Below are 22,331 nucleotides of genomic sequence, written 5' to 3'. Positions count from 1 at the left end.
AAGTGCACCAATATAAATAGGCACCATAGTACAATGCCCTTCGGGATGTGATAAAACATTTCATCATGATAATTAATGTCAACAATGGCATGTAAATGACTTTGTTTTAAAGAAAATTGGAGGTTAAGGGACATTATATCAATATACTATTATGTGCATGTTCCTATGTTTTACCAAAAGCATAAAGTGTTATTAAGTTAATCAATTAAAAATTCTTAACCTTCCTTCACAGTTGGTGGCCCATATTCAAATTAGTAGCTATATGCTTCAGTTCTTTCAGATGCTGAAGTTAGTTAAGCTTTGCCCATGGGTTGCACGAGTCTAATGCATATATTGTTGTGCATTTAATTTTTTTAGAATGTGCAATGACCTAAGATAATGATATCTTTATATTATCTTCATGCACACGACAGCTAAGGTCCAATGTCCAAATAGCAATTGGAAATTGACATACAAGTCACTGCACTACGCCTTACTGCTTTGGTATCAACTGACTACACAAATACTTGTCTAATATAGGCATAGTTTTCATTAAATATTGAGGTCATATCCACACTGACCTCCCATTAAAACTAAACTATATACAGACCCCTAGCACAAAAAGTAATTCCACATGTTTGTTGAATACAAGTATTAATTGCAATATCAAGACAACAAAACAAACTATTTCTTTAACATCATACCAGAAAAATATTCAGAAATTATTGTGAAACCTGAGGATAGTCGTACTGTATTTTAGTAAAAAAGCAAGCAAACTCATACAAAATCGCACGCTAATATAACAAAGTGACTCAATAAACTTAGCTTCACTGATTGGAACTTAATAAGTAGACCAAGCTACAACAATTACCTCACTATGCATGTATTCTGACATTCACTGGCATAACCTTCATCTAAGACAAATAAGGGGATGTGTTTGCAAACAAGCAGGGGATAAATAACCATTGTAGAAAATGGAGGGAGGGTGGTGTCCCTTAAATGAAGAGAGAGCAAGAGAGAGATGAGAGGGTTTCAGATAGAGAGAGAGAGAGATGGGAGAATGGTATGATAAAGAACCAATGTAGAAAATGACAGATACAAAGAGAAATGAGCAGGAGAAATATAATATTTCTAGTAATTAAACTGATGCAAAGTTACTAACATCAAATTGCATAGGAATAAGAGAAAGATGGGCTATCTCTCTCTCTCTACCCTTCTCTCTCTCTAATCCAGGCTTCCCTCATACATTAGGAGACAAAGGGTGAGTTACTAGGATGGCGGGCCGTGCGGGCGAGGTGGTGGAGGGGGCATACCTGGCAATCCCAGACCGGGGCCATGGCCATGGGAATCCATGGACTGAGTCAAAAATACAGGCCAAGTCAATGGGTTGACTAAGTCAAAAATCAAAAAATCGTTAGTGAAAGAAAAAAAACCTGATAAGTGTTGATCCCGGACATGTGGCCGGACTGCGGTCTCGCGAGCACGCCTCCGAGCTGAAAGTTCTGAACTGCGTTCAGTGCTGTGAAGGTCGACCCGACTGATGGGCCACCACCGGGTGGGTTCATGCCCATCATCTGCACGAGAGGAAGACGATGGGCTTTAGAGAGATGCAGAAGGCAGAGATAGAAAGATACTTCGAGGGAAAGAGAGAATGACATGTAAGTCAAGGGGAAAAAACTAGAGAGAGGAAGACAAAGGCAGGGAGCAGCCATATAATTAGAGATGGAGAGGCGACTTGATAGAGAGAGAGAAAGAGAGACCGAGAGATCATTGGAAATCAAAGCTAGAGTGAGGAAGATAGATGAGCAGAGAATTAGAGATGTAGAGAGAGATAAAAGATAGAGAGAGACCCAGATCTAAAATGATCGAGATCAAGTGATGTGAATAAAAGCTTGAGAGATTAATAGATATAAGCAGAGATACCGAGAGACCCGGCATCAAGAGACAATAAGATGGATCAATAAGAAAGAAAGCTAGAGACAGAGGGAGACCCTGATCTAGAGAGCCCAAGACAGAGAAATAGAGACTAAAAGGCAGAGATAGAAAGCCCCAGGGACACCAAGATAAAGAGATCGAATATGAAAGGTCGACACTGCAGGGGAGAGAGTGAGATGGAGTGGATAAAGAATGAAAGGCAAAAGGAAAACGCAGAGAGAGAAACAGAGAGCTAGAGAGAGAACGTACCATAGAGCTTGGGAGCGGCAGTGAAGCTGAAGAAGGCCGAGGTAGGTGCGGGTGGGGAAGCAACGGGAGATGAGACGGGGGCTGCATCTGCGGCAAAGTCGGAGGAGCCAGAGGCAGAGGCAGCATCTGCATCTGAATTTGCTGAGGGCTCTGCTGGTACAGCCCGCCGCTGCCGCCACCGCCAGACGAGAGCAACGATGGATGCGGGCCGGGCGGCAGCGGCGGCGCGCCGCCGACTGGCAGTGGCGGTGGCGGTGGTAGGTGCCGTTGATCCCCCTGCTCAGACCCATCAAGGCCAGGCACAGATAACGGCATCGCCACGCCAACACCCGGGATCGTCCCTTCGTTCCGGCCTGCGGCAAATGGGTTGGGCCCTGACGGGTGCTCCGGCCCGGAGTATCCACCGACGGGCCGGCCCGTGATTCCTACACCCTCTCCATAGCCTGTGGCAAGATCAAAAAATGGTTCAACCAATTTCTTTGAGCAGATCTTTTTGAAGATATTTGTCTAATTAGATATAGTAGTATTTGTTAAGGATTTTAGGGAAGAAGCCACCTTGGGGAAAGCTGACAGGTGGCTTGTCCCTGCAAGGATCTCCTGGCCTATTCCGGCACCAGAATTTAGTTGTTTGGTCGTGGCTGCCGCTGCAGGGAGAAATGAGTTTTTTCAATCAAAGGTTTGTTTTTTTCCAACATAAAATATTATTCTTTTACCTGCAGAGGAGATAGCCAATCGGGTGCCAAGCTAGATCCCATACGCTTGCTTCATGGGCGTTGGGAGATTCGACCTGGGGAATTTCGTGCCTAGAAAATGGAATTTTTAATTGGATTACATTAAGGTTATTTAATTAAAAGTATAATGAGCTCGTTTTTAGTGAAATTTGATGAGTAGTTTACCCGACGATCCAATGAAAAATGGATCCATCAAAACTTCCGCTGACAAAGTAGTCTTCGTGGAAGGGATGCCAAGCCAACGCTAGCAAGATAACAAATATTAAAACTTTGCAATATTTATAAAGTACGACCAACATTTATACGGAAAGGTACAGTCTAATAATTTTGAGGCATCAATGTGATTTTTAAATGGAATATAAATGAATAAGGACGCATAGAAGACATTCCTTTAAAAGAAAGATGGGGAAAAGAAGAAATGCATAAAGGAAATCGGGAGAGAGTGGAAAGGGGGAACAGAAATAGTTGGGGTAGAAATTGGTGGATCTTAAACATAAAAATATACTTTTAATATTCAAATTCAATTTTCCTAGCATTTGCGGTATTACACTAATGGCGGAAATCAAACAAGATTAGCTAATGAGGTAAAAAATACTGACCAGTAACATCCTTACGGTGCCCCCGGAAGGACTGAAGTTCTTTCATGGCACGAATATCATACAGCTGAAATTCACCGGAATTAAAAGTCAGTAAAAAGAAATGACGGTTTACATTAAACCAGGAAAGGATAACAATAATTCCTACACAGAAAGAACAGTGCCAAAGATCCCGAAGTTGAGGTAATCATTACTGTTAAAGAAACTAGCCGTCAGGCTTTCATACTAAGCCATCTATGTTTCGGCTCAGTAACTTGCGTATATAAACTGTGCCCTAAATATGGAACGGATGCGTCTATTGTTTCCCGCTAGCCTCCTGCTTCTCATTCTTCTTCTCCACAAATCTGTGTCTCGATCTAGAAGCCTTCTATTCTTGAGAGTTAAAAATACAAAAGTAATGGTGCACTTGATCACAATCTTTGTTGCCATTCCCAGTGGCATACGTCCCTGTACATTCAGCTTCTGTTGGCAGCGGGAAGATTTGAAAAAGGAAACTGATTGTTGCTTTATGTCAAATCACCCATATATAGCATTTTAAATTTATCCCCTTGTATGGTTATTACTCGAAAATCGGATGGGATGCATGTCCAAGTTTAGGACACAAATGTACAAACAAATATATTATATGTCGAGGGTGACACCCCCCTCTTGAAGTTGGTAGGTATATGCTTTGCAACCCCAACTTGTTTAGAAGCCAACCAAAGATTGCCTCTGGTACTCCCTTTGTGAGCACATCCGCTATTTGATTCTCGGAGTTGCTGTGCTGGAATTCAATGATCTTTTCAAATATTTTCTCTTATAAAATGTACGTATATCACCTCGTGTTTTGGTTGGTAATGTTGATAGGATTATATGCAATGTCAATCACAGACTTACTGTTGCAGTACATCGTAGCTGGACAGTTGAGACAGCCTGACTTCTTTCAGTAGTCCCCTGAAGCAGAGCAACTCACATATCCCTTTAGCCACTGACCTGAACTCAGTTTCTGCAATTGACCTTCCCACCAAATTTCCCCCAAGGAGTGAACAGAATCCTATTGTTTAATGGCAGCCCACCACTTGAACCTCCACAATCAGCATACAGTATGCTCGTCCAATCTCATGGCCCCTCTTGAAGAATAATCCATGGACTGTTGTTAGTGATTGCTTGTCCCAGATGCCGAATCAGAACTGATCTCATAATCAGATATTGGAAGGGGGGAACAATAACTGCCAAAACTAAAATCCAGATATCAGCATGCACATGGAGACTGTTTTAAACCATAAGATGCCCTTTTCAATTTACACACTTTCCTCCCAAGGTATCCCTGTAGAACCCTGTAGGAAGTTAGACTAGAAGGCGTTCTTCTCTGCCAAGTCACCAAGGAGGAAGGCGTTCTTCACATGGAACAGTTCAAGTTTCCATCCACATGTGGCTGCCAAAGCAATCAGAATACATGCAGTATTCAGTTTTACAACAGGGTCAAAGGTTCCCCATGGCCTTAACCATATGACTCCGTGTAGCCCTTTGCCACTGGTCTTGCTTTGTACCTATCCAGGCTTCCACCAGATATGTACTTCAACATATAGACCATCTGTATCCGATTGCTTTCTTTTGTGGGGCCAAATCTACAATATCCTAAGCCTTTATTTCTCATAAGACATTGATCTCTAAGTCCATTGCCTGTTTCCAGTAGTGCAGGTCCTGTGCATCTTCTGTCACTTGAGGGATCTCCATGGCCAACATGCCTCATCTAGGAGACTCTACTGCTTGAGCCCAGGGAGTCACAGAAGGGTTTTGTTCGCAAGATGCCGCAAGGTGTGCAAAAGGCGTTGAAGAGACTTCTGCTGCTCAGATACCATTATGGCAATCTTCATTGTTGTTACCAGTGACAGACGGATATTCTTTGATTCAGCTCCTGGGGGAGCACCTAGGATAACCCAGTTGGCAGCGGGAATATTTGAAGGAGGAAATTGATTGCCATTTGATGCAAAATGACTGAATATATTGGGTTTTAGATCTATGCGCTAATAAGGTTATTACATGAAAACCAAATAGGGATATATGTCCAATTTTAGGACAGACAAGGACAAAAATATGAAAAATAAAAAACCAAGTACAGGCTGGCATATAGTACTGTAAACACCGAGCATTTCGAAATATACCGTTGACTGGCATTAGGTATGCAGAGAGAGACATCAAATGGATCCTGTATTCATGCACAACTTCCAAAGATACATTTACAAGTGTATTATTCCCTGACTGCAACAGCAGAGATCTAAGGTTTGAAAGAAGAACCTCAAATTTGTTACTTAGTGATCTGCCGTTGGGTGTAAGTCACTAATTGGGGCAAAATAATAAAAGGCAACATAACTTCAGTGAACTTAAGTCAACATAACGCAACACAGGGAAGGTTTCTGCCAACAGGTAAGAATCATTATTCCCCTTTTTAGTAAGGGTTTTCTGACATTGTACAAGAGTTTCTCTATCTACAAAGGCATTTGAAATCCTCATATCAAGGGAGACATTTTTAGGGTTTAATTCGAGCTCCCAGGAATGTGGGCGTCGCCCGGCCTCCAAGGATCAACAAATGCATCTACCCAGATTGGGGGGGTTTTGGGATATACGGGGACAACTACACTCCATTTGTCAGCGATTCTCATTAGATATGTATCCTCATATAGCGGAAATGAACCTCTTTCATGCTAATGGGTCCAAATCAACCTGAATCAATTTGATCTGATTATCCTCCGTCGCATACATAGAGAGAAGAGCCTCAAATAAAGTATGCGATTCCTTTTTCAATTTTCTGTAGTCTTTCTTCCAGATCTCCCATTCCAGTAACGTAATTCATAAAGAAGATGATTCTTACCAGCATTTATCTTGAGGAAGATTTGGAGGCTAGTGCTTATGGTTGTTGGGCCTTCCAATTCTATCTTTATTCTGTAACCTTATATTGTGTATTGTCAATATACCCTCATGAGAAACATGACATATAAGGACTCATAAAAGTCAGCTTCGTAAGTCGAATTGATCTGGTTAGTATAGCCAGTAATATACCTATATAAGTGGTTCTTTTGAATGCCAACAAGGATGTTTTTGTTCCCTAAGAGTCCAGGGCTTTTGGGGGTAGGCGAACAAGGCAGAGACCGTCTATGCTTACGACCATCTGGGACAACACTAACGATTGGAGAGAGTCTCTTGGAATTGACCCATCGCACTCTCCAACACAGAATATTAATTGATGTTTCAAATTCTGAATAACCATATGATGAATAACCTGATAAATTTTGTAAAAACATTAAGAAACCAACCTTGATAATCTGATCTTTGCCAGCAGTCAGCACCCAATTGCCATTCTGATTCCATCTCACGCAAAGAACAGTGTTCTTGTGGCCATGGCTGAGATAATGGCATTCAGAATGCGTAATATCCAAAGAACATAAAATCTACAAGAGCTGTAAATAGGTACTAACAATGAATGCAACTCCTTTCCTGTCTTCGCATCCCATAATTTTACGAGGTTGTCTTTCCCCCCTGCACGCCAGGTGAATGTCAAGCACAGGAAGAGCTGAAGACGACATGGGAAATTATATTTATTAAATGCAGACCTGAAACCAAGAGTGATTTGGTAGGATGCCAATTAACACTCTTAACGTCCCAACCGTGGCCTGTCTGAGTCGAAGAGTCAACAGAGATCAATAAAGATTATATGAACACGAGATTTTTTATGTTTCACAACTTAAAAGGATCTTCAATAAATATAATCATGCCTAAATAAAAGTATTCTTAATATTTTGTACAAGTGCAAGAACAATAAAAGGAATCGGTATATGGATTATTTTATCATTTTCTTTAAATAAAGGATTATTTTATCATAAATATAAAAAATATGAATAAACTTATTTCAACTGTGAAGAAAAGAACAAAATATCTAGAAAAACTATGATAATTACCGGTCAATGATCTCTCTTCCTGACATCTTGCAAAATCCCAAACTTTAACAGTTGTATCGTCAGAGCATGAGCAGAATTTTAAATCTGTCCGACAGAAACTGCAACGGTGACGCATATTGCAGTTCAAGCCAGTTAATAAATGCACTTAAGGCTTCAGTTTTATACTAGTTTGGTGATAAACAGACGCTGAGATCAAACCTTAAGTCACGAACTGATTCTTTATGAGCGGATTTGTTGGCCTTGACATTATTCATGTTACTCTGCCAATACCTGGGGAAATAAAAATGTTGAGTATTAGATGAGTGACGAGAAATTCATCAAGCTGATTCTGCACTGAAATAGAAATTTCCATACTTGATTGAGCCTCCGTCGTCACCACTAACCATCCAATTTTCATTATAGCTCCAAACCATAGACCTGATTGCCTGGTCATGTGCCTGAAATATTGCACCATATGACATGAATTACCAGCTTGGTACAATAACAGAAACATGGGATGCTGTTTTTTCAAACAATACCTGAAGAATCATCTCAAAATTGAAAGATTGACCGTTCCAGAGAGTAAATTCACCGCTCTGAGAGCCAGTGATTAGACGCCTTCCTGTTGGAGTCCACTTTTGGGGAAAGCATATTAAGAAAATGAGAACCGTAACAGGAAACTGATACTTCCTATTTCATAAAATTTCAGTACAGAATGAAAAATTGACCAAAATCACCCTGTGAAATGGAAGAGTGGCCATCCAAAATAGAAATAAATTACTCGAAATCTAAGTCAATGGAAGATAGATATGTATCATCTAGATGAAGGACTATGGGAGGGGACAACAGCTAGCAAAGAGTGATACCAGAATATTGAACAAGAGATCATCGTTCATATCATTGTTTTACCATTTCTCTGTTAAGATCCTCAAGGAGATCTATCGAGAATCAAGAACCGGAGAAGGAAGATAGGAGGAAGAAGGACGAGAAAAGAAGATGAGGACCTAGATTGGCCTAAGCCTCAATCACTTCCAAATCGAAAGTACTTACCCTAACGACAGCCGGATACAGTTGACTGTGCCAAGAAAACCCCAATTGGTTATTCAACTAAAAGTCTATCTAATGACTTTACAAGGGGTTACTTATAGCCCTGAGATTGTTCAAGAACTGGTTATTTTTCATGCCTTTGTGATACATTCATTGACAGGGTCTTTTGCAATAAGTCTTTTCATGTACATGTACACATTTATTTAACAGGCAAAGTATTTTTTTTCAGGACTGTCTTACATACAGGACTGTATTACATACCAAGACTCTATTTATTGTACATCGGTTTTTGTTAGTAGATGCGTGAACAAATTTTGTGGCAAAGCTTGTTGAAGGATTATCGGCATAAGCACAACTCGGCAACATCTGAAAACGAAGAAGCAAAGAAAATGTCAGGCCTAAAGATGAAATAAATATTTCGGAAAGAAAACGAGCACTTCAGTATTCGGATTAGAATATCTTATAAAAAGTACCAAATGGTACCGGCATGCTACAAATCATCCAAAGATAGGGGAATACCAACATGATATACACGCTCCACGAATAAGTTATGGAATAAATGCTACAAAGAATGCATAAAATATGGAATAACGAATTGTTTCATCCTGTGCAAGCTTAATCAAGTTTTCAGTAAGCGCATGTATGGAGGGAGCTGTTTAGTATTGTTAGATATAAGATGTACCTTTCTATGGGCTAATTAGCGTGGGGCCCACTACCAGATTTAAATCGGGTTTATAACGGCTAGTAAAACTAGCTGTTAGAGACGGTTAAACTAGCCGTTGGTCTGCGTGTATAAATACCTACATTGTGTGAATAAAAATTACCTTTTCTCCTTTTCAATCCTGCTTCTTCCTCCTACCTAATCATCTCTCTCTCGGTCGCCCTAGTCTCAAGGTAGTCAGGCCATATCGACAAGTATAAATACAATTCTTGAGAGGAATAGCGTGGCCCTTCAGTGTAAATGTCAGCGGAGGTAGGTTGAAGAACAGGGGATTGGCAAAAAAACATAAAGATAAATCTATGAAAAAAATCTAACGGGCACGACCAATGAAATCCAATTGGATCAAAACCCTGATTCACTATTGAAAAAAATAAGGTCCAAAGACAGGGTTTTGAGATATAGACCATACGCACAAAAGTCAACTATCCTGATAAAAATAAAGATACTAAACACAAACTTCTGCTGATTTTATTCAGATTGACTCTTATAAATGTTACACAAGTAAAAACCATGTCCATAACAAAGCTTGTACAGCCTGCACAACACTAGTGATAAGGTCTTACATCTAAAGATGCAGCAGGAGTAGGTTGAATCACAGTACGATCCTTTGCGCCATTTTGCCACATTCGAACCTGTGTCAGTAAATCCAAGAGCAAATGAAATCTCATCGTAAGCCGAAGGCCAGAAATTTTTTAAAGAAGAGACATGAAAAACATCCGACGTTTAAATCCAATGCAAGGGAGCTGACTTTATTTAGAGAAGTCAAACGACAGGGCGAGTTTGGGCTAAGACAAGCACTCAGTTTCAGTCCTTTCTATCTGCCTAAGGGCTTGCCCTGCATCGCATAACAGTAACAGAAACGATCGATGCCGATCAAGTTGACGTTCAAGGGTACAACATCTACCAGTAATTGCATCAACCGATAACGTTATCAGATATCAGAGAATGATAATTAACCATTATAGGTATTCAATATCATTATTATTGTCTGGCATCATCATTGATTTGGATGTCATTAGGTACCATTCTGACAGCCTCCACTGACGTCCCTGCTTCCCCCCTACCAAGCTGCCACTGTTAGTCCATAGCTTCCTCTCTGAAGCTGCGCACCTTTAGGTGGATGTCACGATCCGCAACATTGATAATAATGTGCCGCCGCCACCCCAAGTGCCCTGACGCCCTCACTGTGGCCCCATTCAACGGTTATCAGTATCCTTAACGTTAATGACAACAATATCGTTTTTGTTATTGTCAACCCAATACCATTCCCCGCAACCATACACCATAGTCTTGAATGATATTGACATCTGTTGTTGATACAGTAATAATTAACGGAATCATTTCCAATTTTCCGGTAGTTACCTGCAGATACCGAACAACAGTGCTTGTATAGTCAACAGCACGCCGCTGGACTAGCTTTCTCATCCTCTTGGCAGCATAACTATCTCCAGGAGCTGTAAATCAAAAAATGAGAAGTACAGATGATTAATTTAGGTTTCTGAGTGAATTTATAACATAAGAAATGTCACAAATTTAACTCTCTTTGTTCGTGTTGAGAATTCAAACAGAAGATTTTAAAAAGGCATGGTACAACTCGTGTTTAAAGATAAGGACATTAATCAAAATTACGGTCCCATCATCAATTGATTTTTATTTCTAGTCCATAAAATATGGTTATTTCCGCAAAATTACCAAAAATGCTGATTTTTAGTACGGAGAATGTATTCTGAGGGTAAGTAGATAACAACCTGGCGAACTAAATTCCAAATCATGGAGCATGAAAGCACGCTATTACTCGTGTTTAAATGTGAGCACACTAATGAAAAGTATTGTGCTAACATCGAAATGCTTCTGAATTTTTTAATCAATAAAACTTGGTTACTGCTGGAAAAATATCTTAAATCGAACAATACAGAACTACTGAAATATTTTTATCCGTTCATGTAACGCAACAAAGCCCAGCATTCACCCCGAGGTACAAAAACAGCGAGATGGAAAACTAAACACCAAATTAGAAAGGCCACGCAACCCGCAAGCATGGCATCAATCATGTTCTAACATAAGAACACTAATCAAAAGAGTAGCAACCTCATCAAACTGATTTTGTTTTAAAGTACACAAAACTTAACTACTGCTAGAAAAATACAAAAAACCGATTTAAAAAACAGAAATCTGGGTTTCCCCAGAAAGGGAAAACCCGAGTCGAATTCTAAAGCTTCCCTGGGCCCTTCACATAGGACAACGAAGAAAACCATCACCAAACGATGCAATGGGCAATTAGCACCAATCGTTAAAGATCAAAACACAAAAAAATGAATCAAAATTGGGTTTTACCAGCAACGGAAAACCCAAGTAGAATTCTAAAGCGTCCTTCGGTTCCTCCACATAGGACCACATACAAAACCATCACCAAATGATGCAATGAGCAATTAAAACAATCGACAGAGCTCAAAACACAACAAAATAAATCAAAATTGGGTTTTACCAGCAACGGAAAACCCTAGTAGAATTCTAAAGCTTCCTTCGGCCCTCCACATAGAAACACGAAGAAAACCATCACCAAACGATGCAATGAGCGACTACCACCAATCGTAAAGCTCAAAACACAACAAAATGAATCAAAATTGGGTTTTACCAGCAACGGAAAACCCAAGTAGAATTCTAAAGCTTCCTTCGGCCCTCCACATAGGACCACGAATAAAACCATCACCAAATGAAGCAATGAGCAATTAAAACAATCGACAGAGCTCAAAACACAACAAAATGAATCAAATTCCGTCCCAGAACTCCGCGTTTACCGTCATAAGAAGAACCGCCTCTCGGATTAGGGTACTCGGGCGGGAAATTGGCGGAGGGGCCCGACGGCGGCCTCATTGGAGGCGGCCCGCGGTGGTAATCTGCGGCTTGATGCTGAGTCTGCTCGTTGTACATCATCTCGCCGATTCGCAGCGAAGATCGCGACGAAGAACACCGTCCGAAGCGAGAAGCTCAACGAGAGAACGACTCTTCAAACTGCTGTTGCTCCTCCGAGAAAAAGCTCATTATATAGTAACTCAATAACCGTCACATCTTCCGTTCCGCACTTACGTCGTCCGTCGTCCGTCTGGTTCTACTGTTTCTAAAGTTTTGGATCGTCTTGACGTGGAAGATGGATGGGACGGGACGAACTAAGTCTTTCCGTTCAGGGTTCGTCCAGTCCCAATTTTTAGAGTTTCGTCTAAATCGTTCCATCCAGGGTTCGTCCCGTCCCATTTTTTGTCCTCGTCCCATTAAGAAATTCTCGTCCCGTCCTACATCCATGGACAAAAGTGGGTGTGCGTCAGCATTAGACCACTCAGAAATTGACACGTGGCGCAGCATGTGTGTCGGGTAGATGCACCTGTCAGGCACATACTATAATCCCACAGGACGAAATAACCATCCCGTCCTCCGAATGAAGGCCCCAGACGAGACGGTTATTTAGTCCATGGACGAACCAATCATCCCGTCGGGGGACGGGCGGACGAATCTTCGTCCTGTCGATCGTCCGATGTCCTGGACGGGACGATTTTTTCGTCCACAGATGAAATTACAGTCTCGTTCGCGTCCCAGCACTATAAATGTTTCGGTCCGTTTTGTCATTCGCTCTGTTTTAAACATCACGTCCCGTCAACCGTCGGCCATCTTCCTTTTTCTGAGCTTTTTGTGTGGTCTGGGATCTGTGCATCCCGATGATGATGCTGTTTACGGATGAGGAAATCATGCCATTGGTGTAGTCCTCAATTGACGTCGACATCGACGTCTTCGTCATCCGTCTGTGGCGTCCTTAAACTTTTCCACTCACTAGAGAGTGGAAAAGTTTAGGACAGTTGCCAGTTGCCAGAGTACTTGTTGTTCGACATCGGCATCCGTCTGTGACCTTCCATTTTCATTGTCATCGTCATTGTCGTCGCGGAAGCCGTTTTCGTCATCTGTCAATGTCGTAAGTGGCATCGCTGTCGTCGTCGTAGCCCGACAACAATGGATGACAGACGACGAACTGATGCCAAGCTGTGGTTGAGAAATGTGTTTCTAGAATGTTTTAAAAATGGGTGATCTTTAGAAGGGCATAACCTTGATTCTTGTTTTTGATGGATGCTTACATGATTATCCAATTAAATGTGATAGTATACTATGGTTTAGAGGGAGTGAATATTTAATATTGCATGTGTTTTTCCATCTGTGGATTATTGATGGCGAGGACACCAATACATCACCGTCCAACGTGTTGTTACGGTCAACTGGAGTCAACACGAAGTCAACCGCAGTCAACACGCCACGGTCAATCGAGGTCAACACCAAAGTCAACACGCCGCAACCGCCGACGAGCACGTCTCCACCCGCGCACGTCCCTACACGCGTCATGACACGACGGCAGAGGCAAATCCACAACTGCCCTTTGGGCGTGACACGGTGCACGTCTTTTCTTTAATTTATCGTCATTTTCTCTTTCCTCCAAGGCCTATATATAGGCCATTGTTTTCAAGAAACATTTAGGCCGTCATAATTTCAAGAATTGAGTTTTGTTTAACTCTTCTTGGAGGACTGCCCATCCTCCCCTATCCCTCTTAACCCAAGCCGTTGCCGCCGCCGCAGCCGCCGCCTCGCGACGTCGGCCTTCCATTCTCTCTTCCGTCCCTCTTCACTCTCCTTTTCCCTCCCTCCTCTTTCTTTTCTCTCTCTTTCTTCATGCCCAGATCGCCCAACAGGGCAGTCCCTGGTCGCCCCCAGGCAGCTCTGCCAAGGCCGCCCAACATGGCAGCCCCGCCAAGGCCGTCCAGGGACGCCCCCAGGCCGCCCCCAGGCAGCCCCGCCAAGGCCGCCCAAGGACGTCCCCAGGTCGCCCCAGGCAGCCCCGCCCAAGGACGCCCCTAGGCCGCCCCAACAGGGCAGCCCCGCCCAAGGACGCCCCTAGGCCGCCCCAACAGGGCAGCCCTTGGCCGCCCCTAGTAGCCCCGCCAGGGCCGCCCAAGAACGCCCAGGGGCACCCTCAGGCAGCCCCGCCAAGGCCGCCCAACAGGGCAGCCCCAGGCCACCCCAGGCAGCCCCGCCAAGGCCGCCCACGGGCGCCCCCAGGTCACCCCAGGCAGCCCCGCCAAGGACGCCCCAGGACGCCCCCAGGCAGCCCCGCCAAGGCCCTCCCCAAGGACGCCCCCAGGCCGCCTCTACAGGGCAGCCCTAGGTCGCCGCCCAGAGTGCCCCAGGCTGACGCTCATCATCGACGCCGTCCGACGCGTCGAGCCGCGCGCGCTACGCGCGCTCCGGGTGCGCTGCACGCCCTCTGCGCACTCCGCGCGCGCGCTGCTCTGCACGCTCCGTGCGCTCCGCACACCCTACGCGCACTTCGCGCGCGCGGGTAGTCGCCTACGCTGACTCTGCGACAACGACATCTACTCACTACCAGGGTCGTTCAACGCCCGGAATGCCCAGAATCTTCCTCGCCCAGTGGGCCACTCAACGCCTAAATTTGCCCAGCCTCGTCACGATCTGAATTCCCCGCAACCTCTTCACGCACTACGGTGCCGAGGTACGCCTGAACTCTTTGGTGTCGAAAGTGTTCTACGTCCAGTATTTTCTCGAGAAGTTTCCACCGCCATCAGAATTAGATTTGGTTTGGGTTTCCCACTTTCTCTCTCTCTTTCGAGTCTTTCTTCGTGACGCAAATTCGGATATTGATTTCGGTGCTTAGGCATCGTCGCGGTGGGTGAAGACAGTACTCCCGCCCTCGACGAAGTCAGAGCTGCACCACCAGTTTTTCATCGGTTTTAAAGTCCGAAATCCGACCGCGTGTATTTTTGTGGCTGTTTTATCCCTCCCTACGAGCCCATCTATTACCCTTTATCTGTCATCATCCATCCGTCTATCCCCTTAGTCACCTTTTCCTTAGTCGTCCTACGTCAATTATTAACTTCATTTAGCTCGTTGAGAAAAGTAACTTTATAGTGAATAATTAGGGATAATCTTACACATGGGTTCAGATGATACTGATGGGCTAGCAGCTTATGGTTTTGAGGATGTGGAAATGTAACAAGCGTGTTTAGCATGTAGAAATAATGAATTTATTGTACCTGTTTGAAACATGGGCATCTCCTACAGCCCATTTTCGTAGCGAAATTAGTAGCTTTTCTTAAAAGTTGGAAAAAATTGATCATGATTTTGGCTGTATGCAAACATGTTTTCTCAACTAAGTAACGTTCAAGAGCTATTGTGTCATGGTTTTGATGCAGTGAATATAAATAATGCACATGTTTGTTTAAAATATAATGTTATGCTTCCATGTTTCATGCTTGGTTATGTTGGTTGTATAGTATGGTCACATCAATAGTTTGAATCTCTATATATATTTGTAAATTATATTTTGCAGTAACAGAGTTGATATCAGAAGATTTGGTGTTGATGCATTTTTCATAACTTGCTCCAATGAATTGAAATATGGTTATTTATTATATTTTTATACATGTTATTTATTCATTCATTGAAACATGGTTTCTTTCTTTTATTGTTAAAGTCAGATTATCTTATTTGATAAGCTCCGGAAGGAGTTCTAACTGTTAACCCCATAATTCGACATGTTTGAACTTTTTACAAGAGATACTAAAAGAGAAGAACAAAATTGAGAGGGTAAATTCAGAAAAAAAATCCTAGTGTATAAATCATTTTTTATCATCAATAAGGACCTTAGCATATGTTGTCCAAGAGAGAATGCCTAGAAGAATCATAGAGTATATTCATTGAATTTAATTCCACTGCTTTCTCACTGGATAGTTCAGAGAACATTTCAAACATAAATGAATATGTCAGGATTGTTCATTGAATTGTTGATTAGAAACTTATAATCATGAGATCAACCATAGCGTGTGTAAGTTCACAATTAAAATTATGTATTGTAATTGTACTAGTCTCATAACGTTGGACTGGAAAACGAATTAAGGGTAATACATGTTTAATCAAATTGACATGTTCATCCCATAGTTTATCTCCAAAGTCCTCTCCTATCATCCAAGTTTATTTCCTATAAACTCTATGTTATCAAAATCTACGTACATTCAAGTCATATTATCAACATTTCTAGATCGCCTCTATGTTTATTTCCTTTTAACTTTAATGTATAAAAGTGATCTATGAAGAGACCCTTACACACCATTAACTACCACAATGAATTATAAAGAATAAAAAATGTTTTTATTGACTATTTCCTACACCCTTGCTCAGAATGAAACAATGCAACAACCGCTAATTTGGGATAACCATTATAACATCTGGACAGAGCATGTGGATAGATAATGCTCGTATTGTTCATGTGGCACCATATTATTTATATTATGCATCAATAGGCTCACTAAGAATGAAAACAATATAAATGTTAAAATTATAAAGTACACGTGATCATAAAAATTGACCTCGAATAACTTAGGAAATTATAACACCGGTAATAACTGGGCTTATTTGTGTCTTTTATACTACGAAAGAAATAGGGATTTTAAAAAGAAAACTAAATATTTTATGCCCATATTTTTAAAAAATGTACAGTTTAAATGATACAGTGAGCTTTTTCTCCATGAGATTTCATTTCCTAAAATAATATAGAACTAATATCTTTTTTGTCCAACTTCCTAACAAAGTATCTAGCATTTCTCAACTCTCTATATGCAGCTGTATAGCCTCTGTTAAAATATCATGTGTTTAAAGAGACAGACTGGTAAATAACGATCACCCTAATTAAGAACACTTTCTAGGTTATAGTAATCAAAGTGTATGTTACATTGACTAGGGTACTCATCACAAGTGATTCTTATGATGAAGCTATAGGTCTGCCCTAAAATGTATTACCATAGTAATTATACAACCTCTTTAAAAGATTTTTTGATAAAAATGGTATGGAACAATACGGTGCATATCAGAAATATGGAAATATGAACTAGGAAGTAAATATTCATCCTTAATAGACACTTTCTAGATGATAATAATTCAATTGAATGTTACATTGATTGGGTGATTGTCACAAGTGGTTCTTATGATGAAGAGATATAGGTTTGTCCTAAAATGCAAAATTACCATAGTCATGGAACAACCTCTATATGAGATATATGAAATTTGAATTATGGAAATATGTTTCCAACATGTTTTCATGTTTCCATAGTTCAGAAACACCTATTAAACTTGAATCCAGAATCCATCATGATAGATTCAAGAGTTTAATCAGGTATATCAGTAAAAATCATAAAATTAGTTGGCCTAGTTATAACTCATATTGGACAGAACATAAAGGACACAGCAAAACAAAGTTTTAATTTTTTCAACTGATAAGTTACCATAGTGAAGACATAATATGTTCGCGAACTGACTTTCAACTCAAGTAGATGCAATATCAGGCCTCCGAAAAATTCAGAGTAACAATGTTTATCGAGAGGGAAACTGGTACATACTATGTGGTTGTATTGTCTTTGATGTAACTCCACAAAACCCCGACAGAGATGACGAGGGGATGGGGTCAAGAGGGAGACGAGAACGAGGAGTTCCCCGGGTAGAGAAGAGAACAGGAATGGTCGGAGGAAATGTCAAACCGAGGAGGCAGGGATCGACCAAGAACGAGATGTCTTATGGCACAGTAAGGGAAAGACGTTCACGAGGACAGGGATTGCGACAATAGGCTTTAATCTTCTTCACTGTCCTCGTAGAGGAATACATAATACCAAATGACCAAAATGCCCCTGTGGGATAACAAGATGAAGCTAATACTAGATATGATGGGGATCATGTTCAAAACGAGACGAATCAAAGAAGAATCAGGATTTTCATCAGCCATTCTAACAGCTTTACCTGTCGTAAACGTCTTTGCAGCTTTACTTGTCTTTACCGGCAGATTGAGATGCGACTGACTTCATGGATTTCCTTTTGTGTCATTATATTCCTCAATCAAACTGCTAAATGAGTTTGCATTCCTCCCCTTTTAAATAATTTCTTGACGGCAGCCTTCAAGACAGTGCTACGCCAGTTCATCAGATCAGTCATTCAGGAAAAGCCCAAAAAATAATTAAAAGATATCAGAGGTATTCTTTCAGTAATACTGTCACATTTATGAAGACAAATTTTAGTAAAAAAATGTTAGAAAATACTAGAATTTCCCAGAAACTATTGTGATTCTGATAGAACACAAGGCATGGGTACTTCCACAATTTAATACAATGGTATGCTAAATGTAACACAAAATATAATAAATATGGGTGATTTAGAAGTGTTTACGGTTACGAAGTGATGACGAGTTGTCATCTGTTCCTTCTACTTCCATTATCCGTCAAGATCTCTGGACAGGCAGATTGAAAGTGTTGACAGTAGTGGATGATGGCGAACAGTCTGGATGACTCGTGACGATGCTAGATGACGAATAGTCCTGGTCCACAGAAATATAATAAAATTAGTTCAGAGAGGATTAAAAGTTAGGAATCATGCGATGAAGATTCGTCAATAACGATGGAGAGCCTAGCGTACGGATGATTGAGCATATGGCCGCATATGATTCTCGGTACAGATTAATCGTTCTGTGATATAAATGATAGAAAATAAATGATACTTCTTCTCTTAAGAGTTCAGAAAACTACTGGCTTCCTCTTTATGTAATATGAGGCAAGAGACATTTCTTTACCTCTTGAAGATGTAAAAAATAAGCAAAGATCCTTGAAAGATCAGAACATATTATCTATGATAGAAAATATAACCGGCGGTCTCCAAGTGTGATCTACACGTAGGAAAGCATGATTGAAAGTTTCTAGTAGAATGAATTCCTTGTTCTATGCAAAAAATTCTTTCGCTTCTCGCTAGAGTATCAATCTCGATTTGCTTTCGTGCTTAGAAATAATAAGGACACCACTATGGAAACCAGTTGCCGATAACAGACGCTAAACTTACAAGAATGTATGAGGGAAGGATAACGGGGTTAGAGATTGAGACAGATCATCGTCGGAATTTCAAGTAGGAGATTCAAGCAGATTACCCAATAATATTTTTGTTATTTAGAATAGTAATACTGTTTCATGGTTCCTAAGAAAGTTATTAGGGGACAAAGTAAATTTAAGATATCTAAAATATTCAAGCATACAACAGATTACTCGTCACGTTATGGTTATTTGAGGACAAAAAAATATTACCCATAAGTTATGGTCATAAGGAATCTGAAGACTGTTAGATGAAATTATAGGAAGGTTATTAGGATGAAACATGTTTTCCTGACTAATAATGTTTTTATAGAGCACTAAGACGAATTAATAGTTCATAAGACGGTTATTTGAAACAAATGAACATTAAAAAAATCAAGTACTCCATCCTAAATAAGATTACTCACAGCCTTATGGTTACTACAACTCAGGCATAAATAAAATATTCTGTGGATTAAAAAAACTGAGAAAAAAATCATGCACAAATCATCCTTAATAAGTGCACTAAGACTGAATCAAAAAATAAGATAAAATAATAAAACATGACGAAGATAAAAACCTGAGCAGACTTGCGGGTTGCCAGACGATATTTCGGATGCGATTATCCTACATGAAACGGACGGATCTCGCCATTGTAAAGAGCAAGAGCGATCTCTTCGGCCACCAAAAGACAAGAAGACATCCAACCTTGGAGCACAATCCACACGAGTTCTGCCACATGAACCGCCAGCTTCCATGGCATTGCCATAGGTTATGATGAAACTCACACCAAAACCCTAAAAAAACCTAAGAACGAAGCCTTCCTCTACCAATAATGGCAGAATTCTTGCAAAACAAAACCCTAACCCTAACCCTAACCTTAACCTCGCCGTGTCGAAGGAATTCCTCTTCGATCTCCACTGGTTTGTCACCGACGAGAATTGCTCAGAAAACTTGAACAGTTTTAGAAAGAGAGAGAGAGAGAGAGTTTATATACTCTTGTAAAATATCTGATACTGAATATTCAGCTGACAGAAATGTCAACAGTTGTTTTTTTTATATTTAGTTATAAAGATTCTCTTTGATTTTATTACGTGATTTCTTCATAAAAAGTATTTATCTATTTACACAATTTTTAAATAAAAATATGAATCGACCATCTCCCTTTCTCCAAGATAGAAATAATGTAAGAAAATCTGGAAGTGATTTAATAGAAATCATACTTAAATATAAAAATACTTCTTTTCTAAATAGAAATATAAAAACACGTAGTGATTAAATATAAATAGATGTAGATAATTTATTGTCAAGAATTAAATGATATTCTGGTAAGATGCATTAAATGACTATAGAAAAAGGGGTATCGTCTATTGATTTTTTATTGAAAAGTTTGTGTGTAGACAAATAAACAATTCGAGAAAAATTATTGGTATTAAATGCTAATATTCAACTCACACAAAAATTCAATTTTCCACTATAGAACTAAAACTGATTAATTATTATTAAACAATAAATTATTTCCAATAATATAAACTTGAATGAGTGAGAATATGCAATCTCCGTTTAGGTTAATTGTCTCGGTGAATTTGTCATTTGATTTAAAGTTCTTGGCCTTTATATAGATACAGTCATACATACTGACTAAGGATTCATAATCTTATGTGAAATAATAATAATGTATACTTTTTTTTGAAAAGTGTTCTGCGCATAATACTATTTAAAAAATCAAGAAAAACAGTACGAACCACTAATATTCAGCTGAAAAATTAAAACATAAACTTCTTCTGTTGGCATTAAAGACGATTTTAAAAAACCCTGAAAATATACGCATTAAATGTGTTAATAAAGAAGGAGATAGAAAATTCAGCATTCTAAAAATGACTGTAACTAATTGTAATAACAAGATAAGAAAATACAAAATTTAAAGGCGTTAAATGACTTAGTGAATTTCTTATTAGAGTGAGAAATACCGGCAGATGTATAAATGCAAAGCTGAAGAATACATGGTTTGATAAATAGATATGTATAAATAGATGAGATATGAGATAGACATCACCAAAAAGACATAGATGCATGCATTCACGTACAAAAACACAAGTACAAGCATGCACTCAATAATCCATGGAAATATATGTATGTACATGTACATATATGCATGCATGCATACAAGTACATATTACATATCTACATCCATTGATTGATAGAAGAGAAATATGCACACAAATATAATTAGATGAAAAGATACATTTATGGTGCAGGGATGCGGACGGGATGGTTTTTTTGTCCCAGGATGAAAAATCCAGATGGAAATTTGTCTCGAGACCCCCGGATGAGCCAGTTTTTGTCCACTCGGACAAAAAAATCCTCCCGTACGGAGGTCTCAAACAAGAAACCATCCCCTCAGCATCCGTGCACTGATTCCGGACATGGACGAGAGGATCTTTGTCCCGTCTGACATCCATCGTTCACGTCCCAGATGATCTGGAACTAGAGAGTGCAGGGATGCGGACGGGGCGGCTTTTTCTTCCCAAGATGAAAAGATCTTCTTGTCCGCGACATTGGATGAAAATCAGGACGAAAATTTGTCCTGAGACATCTGAGCGGGATGGGTTTTGTCCTCTCGGATGAAAAAACCCTCCAGTCTGGAGGTTTCAGACAAAAGAACTGTCCCGCCCGCGTCCCTGTAGTGATTCCAGACGTCAGACGGGACGATCTTCGTCCCATCCCGTCCATCGTCCACGTCCCTGGATGATCGGAACCAGAGAGTGCAGAGACGTGGGCGGGACGGCTTTTTCTCTCAGGACAAAAAAATCGTCCTATATGCGAGGTTGGACAAAAATCCAGACGGAAATTTGTCTCGAGACCTCCAGACGAGACGGTTTTTGTCCACTTGGACAAAAAATCCCTCCAATCCAGAGGTCTCAGACAAAGAAACTATCCCATCCGCGTCCCTGGACTGATTTTGGACGTCGAACGGGATGATATTTGTCATGTTCGGTCCATCGTCCACGTCCCTGGATGATACAGAACTAGAGAGTGCAGGGATGTGGACGGGATGGTTTTTTCGTCTCAAAATGAAAAAATTGTATCATCTGCGAGGTTGGACGAAAATCAGGATGAAAATTTGTTCCGAGACCTCCAGACGGGACGGTTTTCGTCCATGTGGATGAAAAAATCCTCTCGTCTGGAGGTCTTGGATGAAAAAACTGTCCCATCCGCATCCCTGCACT

General features: G+C 40.6%; 2 protein-coding genes across 3 annotated transcripts; both read right to left on the bottom strand.

Annotated features, from left to right (window-relative positions):
- Positions 1-1,087: 1,087 nt before the first annotated feature.
- Positions 1,088-12,182, bottom strand: FY (Transducin/WD40 repeat-like superfamily protein). Its single transcript, XM_078579909.1, has 18 exons — positions 11,971-12,182; positions 10,535-10,626; positions 9,736-9,804; positions 8,713-8,817; positions 7,944-8,039; positions 7,780-7,862; positions 7,624-7,695; positions 7,426-7,523; positions 7,081-7,140; positions 6,946-7,006; positions 6,784-6,871; positions 3,494-3,557; positions 3,060-3,138; positions 2,877-2,966; positions 2,719-2,807; positions 2,164-2,606; positions 1,413-1,553; positions 1,088-1,335 (listed from the first exon to the last, which is right to left on the bottom strand). The coding sequence occupies exons 1-18, from the start codon at positions 12,104-12,106 to the stop codon at positions 1,249-1,251; spliced, it is 1,953 nt and encodes a 650-aa protein (XP_078436035.1). The 5' UTR covers positions 12,107-12,182; the 3' UTR covers positions 1,088-1,248.
- A 5,376-nt stretch (positions 12,183-17,558) lies between these two features.
- On the bottom strand, positions 17,559-20,051 carry LOC144706957 (uncharacterized). Of its 2 annotated transcripts, XR_013582355.1 has the most exons (4): positions 19,682-20,051; positions 18,434-18,581; positions 18,011-18,163; positions 17,559-17,901 (listed from the first exon to the last, which is right to left on the bottom strand). XR_013582355.1 is itself a non-coding variant. In XM_078580053.1 (2 exons), the coding sequence occupies exon 1, from the start codon at positions 19,868-19,870 to the stop codon at positions 19,724-19,726; it is 147 nt and encodes a 48-aa protein (XP_078436179.1). In that variant the 5' UTR covers positions 19,871-20,051; the 3' UTR covers positions 18,222-18,581; positions 19,682-19,723. The 2 variants fall into 2 exon arrangements, 1 of the variants encoding a protein (XP_078436179.1); XM_078580053.1 differs by lacking the exons at positions 17,559-17,901; positions 18,011-18,163 and having other exon boundaries at positions 18,222-18,581.
- Positions 20,052-22,331: the final 2,280 nt, after the last annotated feature.

This window comes from Wolffia australiana, chromosome 8 (assembly GCF_029677425.1).
Source record: "Wolffia australiana isolate 7733 chromosome 8, ASM2967742v1".
NCBI lineage: Eukaryota > Viridiplantae > Streptophyta > Magnoliopsida > Alismatales > Araceae > Wolffia > Wolffia australiana.
This window is presented reverse-complemented; position numbering and strand designations above follow the sequence as displayed.

Bases quoted from the DNA above. Each gene is read 5' to 3' on its own strand.
- FY (XM_078579909.1), bottom strand. From the start codon at position 12,106: ATGATGTACAACGAGCAGACTCAGCATCAAGCCGCAGATTACCACCGC. The intron at 7,141-7,425 runs GTAATTATCATA...CGACTCAGACAG, and splicing joins GGAAGAGAGATCATTGACCG to GCCACGGTTGGGACGTTAAG. The intron at 2,808-2,876 runs GTAAAAGAATAA...TTCTCCCTGCAG, and splicing joins ATTGGCTATCTCCTCTGCAG to CGGCAGCCACGACCAAACAA.
- LOC144706957 (XM_078580053.1), bottom strand. From the start codon at position 19,870: ATGGCAATGCCATGGAAGCTGGCGGTTCATGTGGCAGAACTCGTGTGG.